Below are 18,429 nucleotides of genomic sequence, written 5' to 3'. Positions count from 1 at the left end.
AGTGTCTATATTTCTCTGAGGCTGTCATGTTTCCTGAATATAGTATTTCTACCCTCAACCCTCCCCTCGGCCAGTGTCATGTGAGGCAAATGTGCATGGATGAACATGCCATCATTGTGTTATGCTTATTTAAAGCTCCTCCGATAGCTGGAATCTACTTAAATGGCTTTTTGTAGGATAGTGGACAAATAGGACATAAATACACTCACACACATATAGTGTGTCAGTGGGCTCCAGGACAATATTACTATCTGGCATTATCATTTAAGTCTGTGCAATATCCTTGTGATATTAATGCATGTGGGAGGGTGGAGGGATCTTTGTGTGTGCATGTCAGTTTATGTGGGTGGGTAGGTACCACCCATGCCTTTACATGCGTGTTTGTGTGTGTGATGGTGAATTGTGTCTCTCATATTCTGGCAAACTATCTGGGACTGAGTGGATTTGCATATTGAGCACATTACAACACAAAGCAGTGTGCAGCGTACTGGACATTGTTTCCCTGCCCCCACCACCAGTCTCCAGGCTGTCAGGGAGAGCAACCAGATAAGACAGTATAGGGGCATGGATTAAGGGTTGAAGGGGCACAGCAGCATATGGTGCCCCCTGATATCCATGCCCCTTATATTGTTGTTAGACCAACACCGCCTACTTGGTCGCCACAAGAAGCAGGTCTCAAAGACTGTGAGAAAACAGAGCTCATCTTCTCTTTTTTATTCCACCATTACAGTTCATAGTAGGCTCTCAACAAGTTAAACCATGAGAACAATCATTAAAAGTTTCAGTGGGGGAAAAAATGGGGGAAAAGAAATACTTTAGGTCCCTAGACAAAAAAAAAAGAAAAGTTATGTCCCCTGCTGCAAGAGGTCAGAGTAAATGAGTTCCCCTTTTAACTTAAAAAGTCCGACTGATATCGTATTTACATGCTCCATTACCTCAGCTGGCAGGCTGAGCTCCAGTGTAAAAGTCTGTTTCCCTGTCTATATGTTTCCCCTCACCAAAATCTGGACAAAGAAATATCCCTAACCCCAACCACTCATCTTTTATGAAGCTTAACTTGACCCCAACCATAACCATTTCACTGCTGCACCTAACTTAAGCCACTGCATTTTCCCCCAGTGAATGTTTGGTCCCTCAAAAAACTAAGGTGAAGGACAAGATGTAAGTTTTACAAATATAAAACCTCCCTCCATAGATTAAAAATTCACAATAGACAGAGTGATAACTAACTTTTTTTCAGTTCAGAGGCATCTTGTCAGTAGTTTTGACTACACCTTTTTTATAATGATGGTCCATAGAGAAAATGTTTTTTCATTGCAACACCACAACTGCCCACTGGCAGCAAGGTTGAGTGGCAATGCCGTATCCAGCTCTTTCAGTGCATCCATGGCTTTTTGATCATTTTAATGGTCTGCCTATATATATTACTGCTTTATGCAAAGATTTGTTTGGCTGTATGGAAACAAGTACTACGCCTATATAGAAGTAACAATATTTGTTATGTGTAAATGTAAAACTCGGGGGCACCATCATGAAACAGGTAAAATCTTAAAATAAAATAAAATAATTTGTCTTACAACCAAAGGTTCACAGGTACAATCCCTTTGATAACCACGCATCCTGTTGACGAGTCCCTGGAAACCTACCTATAACAGAGCATTAGTTAAAATGTCTTCAATGTGATAAAATTAAAAAAAATAATAAAATTACATAAGGGGTACACCTAGTAACTCAGCCTATATCCCCTTTGACAACAAACTGACCAAAAACTGGGAACAGTGAGAAATACTGTATGAAGTTGTTTTAGGCCTCAGGTGTCTCTGTGTATGCATGAATAAGTCCATGCTTGCATTCATGCAAATGGGCAACTAACAGTATTTTTTGTATATGTCTGTGTTGGCATTTGTATGTATTGCACAGATATATCTGTGAAATGGATTTGCATGTGTGTCTGGATTTGTGTATATATCGACGCAAAAACTGTGTAAATGCGCGTTCCCCAGTTTGTTAAAGTCCCACCTGTGCCCCCTCCTGTTCTACTGGATAGAACAGCGACAATGTTAAGGTGAAGTCTGCTGTAACAATGCACAGATGGGATCTCTCGTGCTTGCCTGTCTCTGTCTTTCTCTCTGTCTCTCTCTTATCTCTCCCCCTCTCTCACTCTCTCTCAGTGTGTGGCTTAATGCGCCATTCTTCCTGGCTGTTCGAATGCATCAGATTTGACATGCTCATTCGTTGTCTGCAAGGACAGAACAACCGGGGACCACTTTTCAGTCTCATCCTCATCCCTGGAAAGTCATTTGTGTGTCGACAGAGTGCGTGGGAGGATGGAGAAACAGCGGCAGGGAGAGAGAAATTTAGAGTGTGCGAAAGTGAGGTACAAGGAGAAACAAAAAGTGAAAAATAAAGGATCTGAACGAGTGTGAAACTGCACTGCCAAGTGACGTAAAGGGGGAAAAAAAGCAGAGACAAATACAGGAGGATAAGGGGAGACATAAAGTGATATACAGTAGGCTATGATACAGAAAGAAAGCGAATTTAGATCTGTATTTTGACAGAAAGACACCTGAGTGAGACAAAACAGAAGAATAGCAATAGTGAGAGAGTGAGGCTCAGGGGTACAGTACAAAAGAGGGACTAATAATGAAACTACAGAGAGCTGCTGTACAACCTTTCCTACAGGGAGCGATTCAGGCAGTTAACACACACATACTGAGAGGCAAAGTGTGTCAAACCCAGAACTCGCCTTCCACTCCTGCAGGGACATCTCATTTTGGTGTCCTTACTAAGCAGACAATAACACCAAAGTGGTTTATACAAGTGTGGTTAACAGCTAGAGGCGTTATGGGGTGAGCTTCACACATACATCACCAGCTACAGTTAGTGTTGTTATTGTCCAGCCATTTGACTTTTCAGATTTCACAGTTCATAGTTCAACTTTTCATAGATCTGACCATCATTCCTATCGGTGATGATAACACCGTATGATGGCTGAGACCTGTTCATGCAGACATCAGCACTGCATGAAAAAAACGTTCATTTGTATAGAACATAGAAATAGTAATGCAACCAATCAATGAAGAACAAGTGTACTTCCCTGGCCGATAATTTTTTAACTTGAACACCATATTTCTGGATGTTTGCAACTGAGAGTTTCAGTTTGCTTTTACTTTTTCTTCCCTTTTTGTGACTTGTGGGTTTGTATAAAACCTGTGCGATCATGTCACTGCATTCCCATGTGTCAGTCGCCACGGTGATACAGGGTGTTGGTGATACAGTGATACGCTGTTTTCACAGATAGGGTGCTGATCCCTTTAGCCACTTTATGCCTCCCTGCTGTCTTCAGCATTGTGTTTTGATGACACTGATTACAAAGTTAATATGGTTTTGAGAGTAGAGATACGGAGCTAAAGCAAAGCAAAAGCACAAATAAAACGGCAATGCTTTACCCCTACAGCCAGTTTATGAATTACCTATGGCTGTGAAAAGCCCTGGGCATATTTAATGCAGGAGAATCTGTTCCCCTTTTCACTTTGTTCCCCTTATTCTCTCTCTTTTTGCCGTATTCTGCGTTTTCACTCCATTAGCAGCATAAAATGTGAGTGTGAGGACAATAGTCAGAGGGGTTTCAAGTTCAGTTCATCCACTCTCCCCAACCACAGTCTCGAAAGAAATGGAATTAATTTCCAAAAACACAAAGGGAAGACAGTGCATAGTGTTCTCCATCATTTTTAAAACCAAAAAGCTCAAAGGAGAGAAGTAATTTCTGTAGGTGCTCTCAGCCATGCACCTAACTGCAGAAGTAGCTATTACAGAGCAACACATACAACCCATCATGTGCAACAGTGAGCAATTTACAAAATTACATTCCTCTAGAATATGAAATTATCCACAGTGTATTTTTAGAGCTTGCGCAATTATCTGGTCAAGACAACTCCGTGGACCTCCATGCACTCAAAGCAGGTTGCAGGGTCTGCATTGTCTCTCAGTGTGACACCAGCAAGCACAGCCCCTGAGTTCATCAAATGCTGTAAGGTCATTTAGTCGTTGTGTGGATCAATTAACAATCAATTTCAAATTAGTGATGCAAGGCCACAGTACTCCAGAGAGTACAGCTGAAAATACCCTTATATAGTCCTTGCTTCAGGACTCACTCGTGTCAGGAAACTCTGACCTAAAACCACCCACAGCTGAGTCTGCATCCTTCCTCTAGCCCTGCTGTAAATGCAGCTCCTACTCCAATATCTCATGTACTTGTCTGCCGTAGCAGACTGGGAACAGACTGCATGCTTCCCCTGAAGGTGCAATGTGCTTTTTGTTTTTGTACTGTGCTGAACATTATAGTGACATGAATAGTGAGTAATTTAACACCTTCTGACCTGAGCCTGGTGGGTGTCATGGGGTAAATGTTTGCGTAGGGGTAAACAGTTTGCTCAAATCAGTAATTTCTGCTCTCAAACTTTGAGCCATTCCTTCAGATTACGACTGTACTTTGTTACTACCGTAGTGCACCTCCAGATGGCTCATTCAGTTCTGCAGCCTCTGTCATCTCATCAGAACCCTCCCATAGAGATTTTTCCACACAATGACAAATGAATTATGAAACAAATTAGTAAGGAAACTAATTTAAATTTCTCACTAAGTAGCAAGGTCTTTTTTTTTATTTTTTGGTAGGCAGCAACAGCTTAATAAAGTCTCTCTCTCTCCTAACACTGAAGTGGTCCAAGGTTCTGGCAGGTTTTTGTGACACATGTATCACCTCCAAACCTCGAGGTCTGATCTGATCATGGAATACAACCCAATAAAATCCAGTCTTTCAGCTGTCATTTTTGTTATTCGTTGTCACCCCTCCTGTTTTTGAGACTTGAATTGATTTCCTAAAGGATTCACTGACTGAGTCAAAAGCCTATTCACAAATTCACCCTGCACAGAAGAACAAACAGACTGAAGTGAGTTTTCTTTCATCTTAACTGTAAGCTCATGCGAGAGCTGGAATCTGCTTAATGAACCTAAAAGACAATCTGTCTGGAAACCTGGTGATTTGTGATTGGTGGACGAAACTGATGAGGTCATTACAGTTGAGGGGAAACCTTGATCCTTTGGGATCCACTGTAATTTATTTGCCAGGGGAATACAGGGGCCCAAGCGCACACACACACACCCAGCCTGTTAGCACACACTTGTGGGAATAATAGGTGCACAGGAGCATTTCCTTCGTCATTGATCTGAGCTCATAAAGGCTTACAATGATAAACACAGCGACTATTCTTGGTAACACCAGAGATCAACTTAACGATCCTTTGGCAGACACTGACTGAGGGCCACAATATATCACACACACAGGGAAGTGAATGGTGAAGGTTTCTGTAAAATATAAGTCAATTAACATGGATTGTTACCACCGTGAAAGTTTGAGTCCGCACACTTAACGATGGAGAGAACAGAACTAGTTGTATCAGGTTTGTGAGGGTAAACTAAGAAAAGACAATGATTTAAGTGCAAAGTGTGTGATGGTGGCACATAAAATGATTTATGTTCAAAAACTGTTCCTTGGATTTAGAGTCAGATTACGGTTTGAAAACAGGTTTGCCAGTTTTGTTATTTTGCACAGGATCCTGTGCAGGAGCCTGCACAGAAACAATAATTATTCTGTTAGAGCTCAGTCCGTGGAAAGCCCCACTATTTCAGAGTGCTGACTCACACTCATGACTTTGCTCAGATTCACTGGATTTAAGCAACTTTTTTCACTTCTCTTTGTTCGTGCTTAGCTTTTAGAACATTCACTGACAGTTAGTGAAAGCTTGCTTACATTTGAAAGTGGATAAACAGCAAACCAACACTTGATAGATTCATAGTAACACAAACACTTTTCATAAGAGCTTTTATTTATTTATTTATTTTTACCATATGACACTTTTCAAAACTCAATTAAATGTCCACCTTAACATTGTATCGGCGTGTACCAAATATCTCTGGTTACTGGTGTGATGTGCGAGTCCTGTCAGCAAAGGTCCTTCAAACCTCAAGAGCCAGCAAAGCAAAACTGCTCATTTCAAGGAGAGGATCTTCAGGGTGCCACGACATGAGGAAGACATCCGCTTTAAATATGTATAAGCCCAGGGCTCTTCACACACCCACACACACACACATACACACACACACTTGAAAGGAAAGCCAAGCTACAAGATAGTCTCATATGAACGGTACAACCTGTCACATTAAGTTATGGACCCAAGATATGTTATATACACTTAAAGCATGATTCACTTAATGTTTTGTCATCTTGTCATGCATTTTGTGGGCTTTTAGAATTATATACCCCCCCCCCCCCCCCGCACCTGTTACCAAGCATGGGCTATTTTACCAAACTGAGGCAAACTACTGTCCCACAACCATAAAAAAATATAAAATCATTTATATTGTACTTTCAGTTGATAGGGAGCTGTTTCGAACTCTAAACCCTAAATTTCAACTTATGAAAATGGTACTGAAATAGGTTTTGCATTTGGTTTCACAAGTCCACAAGAACGCAGATTGAAAAAGGCCCTTTGTTTCCCATTTATAGACACAGGATTGTGTACGAACACCGGAGTGTTTTTGAGTGCACACACAGAACAGGACCGTGGAGGACCGTGAGGAGATTTCGCTAAATTTGATTTTTAAAAAAGTGTATTGGATAGTCAGAATGTTACATTAGTACAGCTTGTACAGACACAGGTGAATAAAAATACACAGGAAAAACAATCTGCAGTTAGACAGACTGACTATCTGCAGTTAGACTTTTTCTTTAATCACAGACACTGTCACTGTGATTAAAGAAAAAGTTTTGAGCACATGTAGTCAGTTAGCTCAGACTAGCACTGTGTTTGGCACTGCTTTCTAATAAGAATTATCGGTTTCTTAAAATGTGTCAGTGATGTTATTTTCTCTGACTAGCTTACATAAGGAGAAACACATAAAACATCAAGACACCAAAATAAAATGGAAAAACTGAGAGACAGAGAAACAATACAGAGTAAGGCTGAGGGGTGACCCAGTGAAGTCATAATGGACATTCTGTAAAAATAAAACTGAACGTGACTCAGAAACAGTTCACATCAAACAGTTTACATTCTAAGATGTTTATTTTGGGTAGAATCAGTGTGTGTAAAACTCTTTTCACTGTCACTCTCCTCAGCACCCAAACTGTCCAGTAGCTCTTCAGGGAGGTCTAATCTGAAAGCCAAGATGTTTCCAAATTTGACTTTGAGCCGATGCTGTAGAAGAGTCCATCACACAAAGCACTACTGCAAGACTGTAATTTAAGTGAAGGTTCTTCCTTTATGCAGCTTCTTAACTTACATCAGCTTTCACAAAAGTGCAATTTCACTCTTGATCCACAGAGAACTTATCTTGTGAATGATCTTGTGGCTCAAACGTGTTCGGAGAAAACTGGTTACTGCTCAGACTGTAGTACTGCAACACAGATTCTGATTGTAACTTAGATTCACTGATGAAATGCCTTAAATGTCTTGAGTCATAAAATAAAAGTTGCACGCAGTCGTTCATACTCCAAATGAGCTTCTTTTGTGATAAATGACACCCTACTTTCCTAACACCTTTTCTCATCATCTAACCCAAACGTAGTTAAAAACACAACCGATCGCATTTCTGCACCAACAGCATCACCCCGTTCCCTACACGCTCGTGATTCACTCATGATTCCCTCATTTGCCACTCTGATTAAAGCTACAACCAACCCCAAAATCTCAAAGTCCCAAACCTCCAAACCCCCAAACCTCTGTGAACTGACCACATCAGATGTTTGCCCCAGATGCTTGGCCAAGTGCCGCGCAGCAGAGCAGCCTGTGGACTCTTTGGGGCCTAGTTTAATGTGTGCTTAAGAGACCGTGGGACCAGGCGGATGCTGCGCTCTCTCTCCTCCAAATATCTGCCCATCATTTATTCATTCACACTCCCAGGATGGCCGCTGCCGCCATCATCTGAGGACCCTGTCGTCTGAAGTTCTCTGCTCCTCTGTCGCTCAAACATACACACGCAAACGCACGCACATGCACTTTGCAAGCGGTCCCAGAGGTCTTTTAATTTTTTGAGAGGCTATTTTTAGTGAGAAAAATAATCGAGGTGGAAAGTTCCATCTGTCCAACACTCTTGTTCCAGCTGCTCCTTTTCAGCAGCAGGCGGAAGGAGGAGGGAAAAAAAACACTACTTATCGGATAAAACTGACACAGACAGGATTTTTTTTTTTCATATGCATTCTGCATCAGCAGGAGGAGATGCATCTTCAAAGTTAGATTCTGGGTGCATTACATTTAAAAAAAACTGTGCAAGATCACCTGTGGTTACAAAAACTAAGAGTATTTTTCTCTTTTCAAAGCACTTGTCATTCTGTTCTCTCTCATCCCTCATTATCTTCAACTACCTGTAAAAAAAAGAAGTAACAAAGACTTCCTAGTAAACATGGTTTTGGTGAAATGCAGATTTTTTTTTCTATAGGACCGTCTGTCCTTTGTAATATACTGTAGATTTTGAAACGTTCACTTTTCCACTTTTCAATTTAGTCCAGTCTTGGCAGCTGCCTTTCTGCTTCTGTGAACCCTGTGTGACTGTGTGGCATGATTGGTATTCGAATGATGAACTGATTTAAATGAAATCGCCAAACTTAGCAAAGGAGACTGTGTAAACACCAAACAGACCAGGCTTGCTCTGTAATTTCATACCAGGACTTCCAGCAAGGCCTCAAAGGTTAACAAGCTCACAGAGAAAGTGCAGAAGAGAACTGGTCTAAGTTCAGCTTTGATGCAGACGTGAATGCCCTGAATGTCAATGAGCTTGAGAAACACTCCATGTTGTCTTTCTTTTGTTATGCTCGAGTGCTCCTCGGCCCTCTCTGGACTCGTCATTTCAAACATACAGACAGTGGGATGGAAGCCTGAGGGGCTAATCTGAATATTTCACTGTACGCAAATTTGAAATGTTCTATAGGATCTATTACGCAAACAACCAAAACAAACAACTGTAGTTGAAAAGTTCAGAGCCACCACCTCTGCTTGAATTTAATTTGCTGAATTGATTAGACCTCCAGATCGGTCACACCCCTGAGGGTTGTACTGGGTGGATCGTTAAATCGAGGGCATCATGGACTGAGCAGCTCTGTATTGGTACCCCCGGGGGGGAGGTGGAGTTCGTTGTGACAACAGTGGAACCAATCAGATTATTAACATAGAGCTTCTACTGTTTATTCTACTAACTTCTAGAGACTTTCTTTAAACACTTCACGCACTACAGATCTGACAAACCCAACTTTTTTTTTTCTACTGAGAAAAAACTTACTTTCAGTAAGATGCCCCTCTCTAACCGAGAAGAAAAAATACAATATTTATGTGTAACTGGGGAGCATTGATGGCTGAAGGAGGACATGACATGTCCCCTGACTAATGCTGAAAGTACGAAGAGCCCTGCCACGAACCTGGCCATGACTGACACCTGCCCAAGTCACTTATGAATTTTACTTGCCCCTGTCATAGTCGCTCACAGTTTTCTGCTTTTCAAAACTTTTTGTTTACTTTTTTTTTTTTTAACTATTTACTGGACATCCACGGCTACAAACACTTAAAGGATATCATGCACATTGCATTCAGGCCAGAAATCCCCTTTTTTGTTACAAAGGTATCAGAGACTTTGTTACAAATGCACATGTGAGGTGAAAGTGATACGATTCGGGCCTGACTGTGTAATAATCCCAAACAATACAGTGTCTGCTAACATAATGAACAGAACAGATCAATCTAGTGACAATGTATGACATGCAGAAAGTGGAGGTCAGTACACACAGCCAAAACAAGCAACCACAATCAATAGTGACTTTGCTGCATCAGAATTTATTTATAGAAACACTGGCAGCTCCCCACCAAGACGCAAGGGGAGAGAAGAGAAACTGTCCAGAGAATGAAGCTTCTTTCTGGACTAGTTGGCCTGTTAATAGAGCCGCCGAGCTCATACAAGGTAGTTTGTTCTTGCTGTAAAGTCATTTGGAGACTCGAACCTTCACTGTTTGCATTAACTGAGGTAATAACTGGACAGACGTGAACACTTAGGGAGGAAAAGAAGGAATGACCACAATCTACTGTTTTCATTTCGAGCCATTTTATCAGACAAAGGGGCAGACTGATAGAAAATCAGATCATGTTGTGCATGTATGGTGTATGGTGTGTAACCCTGAGTAAAGCTGACAAGACACCATACATCCACTCACTGCAGAGATATCCAGCTAAACAAGTGAGCAGTGGAGTGAGACACCTAGGCAATCAGGTCTAAATTCAATCTCACACAACTGTTGTGTCCAAATTGACATGTCAGGCTGGTGTGTGTACGCGTATGTGTGTGTGTGCGTCTGTGCCTGCATGGCTCAGTGGAACTGCTTTTCATGTCCTGACATAAGACAGTAAGGGGACTGCTTTGGCATTTTCTAGCATGTTTCTGCTCTGCTCTGCTATTTCCCTGACAAAGCTTTGTACATTATACGAAAGAAAGTTGAAGATTATTTCAGGCGGCTCATTCATTTTCAACTTGCAGCTATTTAACAGCCTATTAATGCATTTTAACCATCTTCACTCATTAGCCTACGTCATATTTGCATGAATACATTTTGCTAATGATGCTCATTTATTAATGGGTGCCATTAGTCTTCTCTGCAGTGCTGTTTATCATCTCTTAAGTTTGGAATTTCACTCTCAGTCTGCTTTCCCACTACCACAGGAGACATCTAGACAAACTTTAATTTTCAGTATTTCAGGGATATTATATGATAACACAACATAAAGTATGACAAACTTACTAAACTTGAATGCACTCATATTAGGAATATCAACACATATTAGAAAGGTCAACAAATTTGCTATTTTGTGCCATACACATTGATACAGTGTAATTCCTTACAGAAGAATTACAGAAATATACAGTGCTTTTCCTTTAGAGTTGCCTGCTCTCATGTGCTGCCTGGTCACCATGCTTTTCGTTAATCGGGCGGATTACCAGCGCAACCCTCCACCGTCTGCTCCGTTTCTATTTCAAAACACAGACTCTCCCACTCCTATGCCACGTTTTAAAGTGTATCAGTGGCAGTTGCGTGGTTTCAAAACAAACAAACAAAAAAGCAGTAATTTAAGGCTTGTGTTGTGTAAGACGCGCAAAAGCGGTATCAGGCACAGCCGAGCGCATTATGGATAAGACGTGTACAATCAAAAGTGCTTTTGGGACAGATGACATGGCGACTAGTACTGGGGAAAAGTCATCCTAAATCTCTGCTTTAGTTTTTGTGGAAATGCCGGGGATTTGTCTGCCTGATCCAAACATACAGTATTAAGGTTGGGGGGGGGGGGTTAAACGGCTGTGGCACGCGCTCTTGAAGAGGAGAGGTTGAGCCCGTAGCACAATTTAATTCCAGATACATCTGTTTTTGCAATACTGATGCAGATGTATTGTAATAATGATTTGTCCACGTGATTCGAAATCTGTAAGCCTTTTGAAATATTTCCCCCACAACCTCTTATTATTATTATTATTGTCATTACTATTATTTATTATTATTACTATTGTGATAGGGTTGTGAGAGTACATGGTGTCTTGTGGTTGCAGGTTGGGATAAGTACTCAAGTTTCCGAGTGTCAGACAACTTACCCTCCATGCAGAAAATGACCATCCAGGCTATCCATAGGTCCGAGTTATGAAACTTCACCATGGTTCGTAACTGTTCGGTGTCTCGCTCTCAGTTTTAGCCCAGTGCCTCCTTCTTTACAAAATCACGGCTCCGCTCACAGTTTACTTAAAGAAAAGTAACTGTTCCTTCTAATGGCATGAGACATGAAAGCAGTGAGCGGTTTTACGCAGCGCACACCCGCGACATTTTCCAGAAACTACGTAAAATGTCCAAATGTGTGAGAAAAAATAACGCGGAGAGCATTTCTATCCACCAGGCACTCGTCTCTCCTTCGGGCGCTTTTTACTCCTCCTTTCCTCCCGTTCTTGGGTAGCTGAGGGTCACTCCAAGACTGTTTTCTCTCCTAGACCTTTCCCGTCAATTTACGCACGCTTGGAAAAACTCAAATGTCCACCTGCTGGTACACGAAAATCTACCAACAGCCGCAGAGAGTGACTTACAAACAGGTCAGAAACTGGCACTTCTCCCGTCCGCTTGGTGAGTCTCTCCAACGCGTCTTGTTGCGCTCCATGGTTTCTCGTCTGTTCTGCTGCAGCTCAGCAGACACGGGAGCAAGTCAGACAGCACTGGAAATAATACGACTTCCGATTGATATTTTTCAAAATAAAAATAAATAAATAAATAAAAAACGTGGACAAACGCCGAGTTGCCGATAAGATATTTGATATTTGAAAGTGGAGCAGAGCAGATTATGGGTTTCACCACCACCGAGGCGGCAAAAGGTTAAAAGGTCAGTTCGTCAACCAGGACTGAACCCCTTCTTTTTCTATCCCCATGAGCTCCCGTCACTCTCCTCCGTTCAAGAAGTCAATTTTCAGCACTTAAAGAAAACATATTTTAAAGTGTTATTTCGAAAAATAGCATCGAATTTATAAAAAGTGGATTTGTAGAGTTAGTAAAATCTTGAACTTCTCTGCTCAAACAATTCATGTGACTCTCCTCCACTCCAGTGCCACAAAATTCCAGTGTTAAAAACGGGGTTTATTTCATGTATGACCTGCTTTCCTGAAAAAAAGCCTTCTTATTAGTTGTGTCCCAACAAACTGGAAGACAGTCTGTCAGCATAAACCTGCAGGTAAATAGGTTTAAAGTGAATGGGAGTCTCACTCAAACTGAACTTAGAGTGCTTTTATTTTCTAGACAGCTTCCTATTTCGGTCTGAGTATGTCTGTGCGGCTTGACGGCGCTTAGCGGCGGATGATTGAGACGGGCTGAAGCCCGGCTGTTGCTTGGAGACCGATGACGCCAGTCGAGGGAACGAGAGGCGTTCGCGCCCTCCTGCGGTGTGTCCACAGAACGACCGATAGAACAAAACAACAGAATACTGGTGGCGTTCGCTGTCTTTCATGCAGTCTATATATTCACGCTTATATATATACACATAATGAATAATATCATATAGTAATTCACAAGGGTATATAGACCTACTGTATTTCTGCTGAATGAAATACATTTTTACGTCCAGCCATAAAGAAAGCACTCATCAGGAATTTTGATCGTTGTTGCTATTGTGTATGCCATGTATGTTGTCATGTATATATATCAGTGCAGTGTGGCTACAGCACAGAGGAGAGATTCAATCAGGTGAGTTCTTCACTCAGTCCAAACCTGTTACACATCACTGTCACCAAGAGGAACAGTCACACACACACACCTACACACACACACACACGCCTACACACACACAGATTTCAGAGCATGCATCCAAACCAGCCAAAGAAAGTGAGGTCGCCTTGTGTGTGAAAATGTGTGAAAAGGCCCTCAAAGGCCTAATTGCTTCTTCTGAAAAGTCATAGTGAATCAAAGATTTTTTGTGTAATTTGTACAAAACAGTAGATATAGTGTTGTATAAGATAACCCACTAATTCAAAGACAAGAGCTTTTAGTAAAGCACAGCAGGAATAAAAAGAAAAAAAAACATAGGAGTAACTGCAGGCTAACAGAATCACTCAGTGATTAAAAGAAGTAGCAGAGGAGACTGCATCAAACAACCTATGTTCAGGCCTCTAATCCCTCTGAGCCACTGATCACACTGAGCTCACCTCAGCACTAAATGACTCCTTACAGGACTCCATACAGTTTCTTTGCCAAAAAAAGCATCAGAAGATCAAAAGAGACACAGTGGTGGGTTAAATACCTTTTTTTTTTTAATTTTCTTCCATAGACATCAAGAAAAGGGAAAATCAAAGGGAAAGACATGATGGGGCAGTGCCCTGTACATCCATCTATCCATCCATCCCTCCATCCTTTCTTCAGCCTCGAAGCTGTTGGCAGGAATTCACAGACGTTCAGCTGTCACTGCAGACAAATAAGGTACAAGTTTGAGAATCTTAAGGATTCCCCACAGCCTTCAAATCATGCTCTTTGTTCATCTCTCGCTTTCTGTCTCTTCCTGCCTTAACTTTACATTTTTCTCACATGTACCCTGGGCTCCCGTTCTGAAAACAGCTTTATTACCGGGAGGCTACATGTATGATGTTCTGTTTCTGCCAAAGCACAACCAAAAGTCTTCATATTGCATGTTTTGTCTGATCAGTTCAAAGCTCAAACCTACTCTGTTTACCATCACATAAGATGAAGAAAAGTTTCTAAATCTCACAACTGAGAAGCTGGAGCCAGAAAATATTTGGCATTTTTGCTTTGAGAAAATTACTTAAATCATTCTGTTTTGTGCCAAAATGCTGTTGTTGTGCACTTTTTAAGGATTTTACAGTAGATGTCAGAAGCTGGCGATTGCACCTGATGTCCTCACATGCTCCTTTTTTGTTTACTTTGTTTTTTGTACCAGAGGCTATGGACACATGCAAATGACACAAGTGGTGCCAAGTCCGGTGGCAGAAGCGAAACAAAAATCAAACAAAAGTAATCTGCAAAGTCATGACAACAGTAAGGAAATAAAATACGGTACAAGGATGAAACGCATCTACCGTTCTAAAAAGAGATGCAGAATTCTGGCACGAATGAAACCTCATGCATGTTTCATTCGCTCTGATCAATTCATCGGGAAAATGTTCTTCTAAATCATCCACTGATTTCTCCCTTCAATATTCCCCCGCAGGTTAAATAAAATAAGGGTTTGAACATGATGGATGGATTAAATTGGGTTTCTTCAGCAGCCACCGAAAAAGATGCATGCTTGATTTATTATTGATTCCCTTCTGAAACCGCTCCATTTTTCTTTTTTCTTTCTTTTTTTTCTGCACCTCCATAAAAGATTCAGAAGACCTGAAGGAGATCCTCAATGCTAAACGCTGTAATTCTCATCTCCTGACAGTCCTGGCTGGAGTTCATGATAACTTGAATATTGATGTCAGGTAAACGGGCGATCCTTCGTTTTAGTGCTGCATCATGTATTCTTTCAGCTTTTGGAAGCTTTGTTGAGAAGCTTCACTTTTTCCCATGTTTTTCTTTTTTTTTTTTTTTTTATTGTTGAGTGCGACTCAAGCTGAAGTACAGTTTTGAGGTAGTAGTACTTTACTTGAGTGCTTCTATTTGCTGCCACTTAATTCTTCTATTCCTCCGCATTTCACAAGGAAATATTGACCCTTTGACTTCACTACATTATGTCCTGTTAAAGTTACCAGTTATTTGGTAGATTAAGATTTTTTACATTGAAAACATTTTACTGTCTCATTAAACATAGTTTAATATGTTTAATATGTAACAAAGTTTTTTTTTTTTTGAGTAAACCAGCCAGACAGTAAACTCTTACTCCATCTCAACCAGCTACAATATTAAAATACTACTTATACATTAATACATAAGTAATAATAATCCAGTATATAACGGTATAACACTGAACAGGATCCTTCTGCATAACAAGTACTTTATAGTTTTGTTGGTAATGCTTGTGTATTTTTACTGATATAAAAATTTAAATGCAGAACTTTTACTTTGGAGTATTGGAGTATTTACACACAGTGAAATTGTTACTTTTACTGAAGTACAGGATCTGAATACTTCCTCGAACTCTGGTCCATTGGCACCTTCTGATAGTGTCACTTGGGTGAAACTGGGCAACTGAGGAACGAGGTTTTCATTCCACATGATAAAACAATATTTGCCCCTTTGTTTACTCTTTTTCTAAACAGAGTATATTTATGGTTTTGTCATTTCTAGTTGGATGTTGTTCTGCCTGTCCAAAATTCTTGTAAATATACCTTTTACTACCAATTTCAATATCAAGCACCACACAGTTTAAAATAAAACTGATCTTGGACTTCAAACTTTGACGGACCTTAAAAATAGAAAATGCTGCCATCTAGTTGTGACACTTTAACTGACAGGAGAATTTCATGGAACAAAAAAAATCTGCAGTTGTTTTGTTTGTTGTCAGAACATTTACTTTGAGGATTTAACAGATTTGTTTACACACAACCATTATGTTTCTGTTACACCAGTGACGGGACAAGAATAAAAGTTGGTACAACTGCACACTCAAACACACTCACACACACTTTGTCAATACACAAGATCATAACGGAGCAGTCCTGTCCCCCTGGAAGCATCAGTCCTGAAATGACAAAAAGGACAATGCTGTTACTGCAGAAAGGATACATGATTTATTGAAGGACATCTTAAGTGCCACAGCTCCTCCTGTATCTTTAATGTATGAATCATTCCAGTAGCAGCATGAGCCGTAACAAGCACCATTTTTAGAAGAGGAATGTCATGATGTCTAGTCAGGCCATGACAGGTCTGAGAGCGACGTCTTCACTTCCATACAAGCGATGAGACAACAACAGCTCCTTTATGACCAGTTTCTCCTCTCTCCCACACTGGGCTGGGCTCTTCCTTCTTTTTGCTTTGGTCATATGCTTGTAAAACCTATTATTCATACAAATATGACCAATTTTTATTTTCTGTTTTCTGAGAATAAAGCTGCAACAAAGTGAAAGGAATTCAGCCTGAGGGTGATATGATCACTGGTGTTGCTCTGAGATCGGCTGCAGATTAGAAAGCTAAAAATGAATCTGCAGACCAGGGAGATAATGACAAATGTGTGAGCTCTATATACAAAAACCATATACACACACAGGAGGGTGTGGCGTGCCGAGTCTGATTAAAACTGGCACTGCTGGTGAGACCTGTTTGTGGATGTTCCACACACACCACCACGGGGCTGATTATTCAGCTGTCAACCTTTGTAACAAGGTGTGACAGCTATGTTACCTGTGGAGCAGCATTTTATTGCATGAGAAATACAAAAGGGGAACACAGCAACACCGTCACACACAGCTGGTATTCCACTTTCCCATAATCCTCCAAGACTAGACTAAATCCATTTTGCAAGATGCAAGAGATCTCTGAAGCTGTAGCACCAGGCTCACCTTATCACTGCTGGAGGAGGAGGAAGATGAGGAGCCTGATTTCTTTCCCTCCTTGTCCTTCTTCTTCTTCTTCTTCTTTTCCTTCTTATCACCTGACTTTTCCTTCTTGTCATCAGACTTTTCCTTCTTGTCATCAGACTTTTCCTTCTTGTCAGACTTATCCTTGTCAGACTTGTCCTTACTTCCAGACTTGTCCTTACTGTCGCTCTAAAAACAAAAAGGGAAAATATGACTCTGAATCAGTCAAATGAATGAATTAGTCAATGCAGAGTGACAACTGTGTCACTCTGCATTAACTGTGCCTTGTTGTGCCTTGGACCTGGAAGCCAGAAGGCACAGAAGAAGCAAATTTAGCAAAGAGGCAACTATTTGACATAAATTTTCCTGAAATTTGTCCTGACAAAAGCCACTTGGCCTTACTGGGACAAATAAAGTTCTTGACTGACTGACTGACTGACTGACTGACTGGCTGGCTGACTGACTGACTGACTGATTGATTGATGAACTACATGAGCATCTTTGAAAGGATGCACACATACAAAGCTCCTACCTTATCCTTATCCTTATCCTTGTCCTTGCTCCAGGGCCAACTAAACTCATCCTTCTGAGCCTCCTCCTTCTTCACCACTTCTTCATTCTTATCTAAAGCTGCAAAGGAGACATGATGTGGGAAGCATCAAGTTAGATTAAAAATATCACCAAGAATCAGAGTGACAAAAGCAACATTTGCAAGAGTGAAGCTACACGTTAAATACACTTTACTGAAACTGTGTTTTATTTAAATACACATTTTGGTTTTGTTTATCGAGCATACTAACATTTAATCAAGCTGCCAAATGAAAAACCTTCCCTGCAACTGCCTGCTCTTCAAAATGCTGTTAACCAGTACAGTCAACCAAACCACATCAGGCATTAACAGAGATTCCCACTGAATACAGCTGACTTCACTGTGAGTTTACCTGAGGACAGATTGAAATCCATTATGACTCCTGCTCCTGCGCTTTTCCAAACAAGACTGTCAGGCTGCTTTTCTGACACACTCAGGAAACCTGGACTGACCGCACCTACACCACGTGACCATACTCCCCCACCGCGACCAACCTCTGCTGTTCCTCGGTTAAACGTTCACGTTTACACGATCTCCGTTCGTTTATAGCAGAGGAGCGGCGTTCAAGTGCAGGTGGAAAAAAACAGAATTATGTGCACGGTGGTAAGTCTGTCAATAAAACATCTTAACTCAGGGAAGAAGACAAGAAGTTAGAAATAATGCGGTGGAAACACTGTTTGTGGCATTTTTTAATTTTCTGAGTAACTAATCATTAAAAAAAACTTCTGTAGGAACAGGTAGAATTTTTCTCAGAAACTATACAGATGTTTTAA

The 18,429-nt window shown here is 40.9% G+C and overlaps 2 protein-coding genes across 2 annotated transcripts in view; both read right to left on the bottom strand.

Moving 5' to 3' along the window:
• The window catches only part of igsf11 (immunoglobulin superfamily member 11), a 94,668-nt gene extending 82,449 nt beyond the window's left edge, over nucleotides 1-12,219 (bottom strand). Inside the window, exon 1 of the mRNA XM_041047369.1 lies at nucleotides 11,680-12,219. Within this exon, the coding sequence (XP_040903303.1) occupies nucleotides 11,680-11,740 (61 nt within the window). The 5' untranslated portion in view covers nucleotides 11,741-12,219. The remainder of the gene's footprint in view (nucleotides 1-11,679) is intronic.
• A 3,825-nt stretch (nucleotides 12,220-16,044) lies between these two features.
• On the bottom strand, nucleotides 16,045-18,179 carry LOC121187465 (protein PXR1-like). The gene is made up of 4 exons (XM_041046719.1): nucleotides 18,009-18,179; nucleotides 17,600-17,697; nucleotides 17,050-17,256; nucleotides 16,045-16,232 (listed from the first exon to the last, which is right to left on the bottom strand). Exons 1-4 carry the CDS (start codon nucleotides 18,028-18,030, stop codon nucleotides 16,227-16,229), a joined length of 333 nt encoding a protein of 110 aa, XP_040902653.1. The 5' UTR covers nucleotides 18,031-18,179; the 3' UTR covers nucleotides 16,045-16,226.
• Between the last annotated feature and the right edge of the window lie 250 nt (nucleotides 18,180-18,429).

This window comes from Toxotes jaculatrix, chromosome 9 (genome assembly GCF_017976425.1).
Source record: "Toxotes jaculatrix isolate fToxJac2 chromosome 9, fToxJac2.pri, whole genome shotgun sequence".
NCBI lineage: Eukaryota > Metazoa > Chordata > Actinopteri > Toxotidae > Toxotes > Toxotes jaculatrix.
The sequence above is the reverse complement of the archived record's forward strand: the minus strand, read 5'-3'. Positions and strand labels throughout refer to the sequence as shown.

Coding starts and splice junctions, on each gene's coding strand:
- LOC121187465 (XM_041046719.1), bottom strand. CDS start 18,030: ATGGATTTCAATCTGTCCTCAG. Junction 17,698..18,008: donor GGATTTCAATCTGTCCTCAG/GTAAACTCACAG, acceptor TCTCCTTTGCAG/CTTTAGATAAGAATGAAGAA. Junction 17,257..17,599: donor AGGATAAGGATAAGGATAAG/GTAGGAGCTTTG, acceptor TTTTGTTTTTAG/AGCGACAGTAAGGACAAGTC.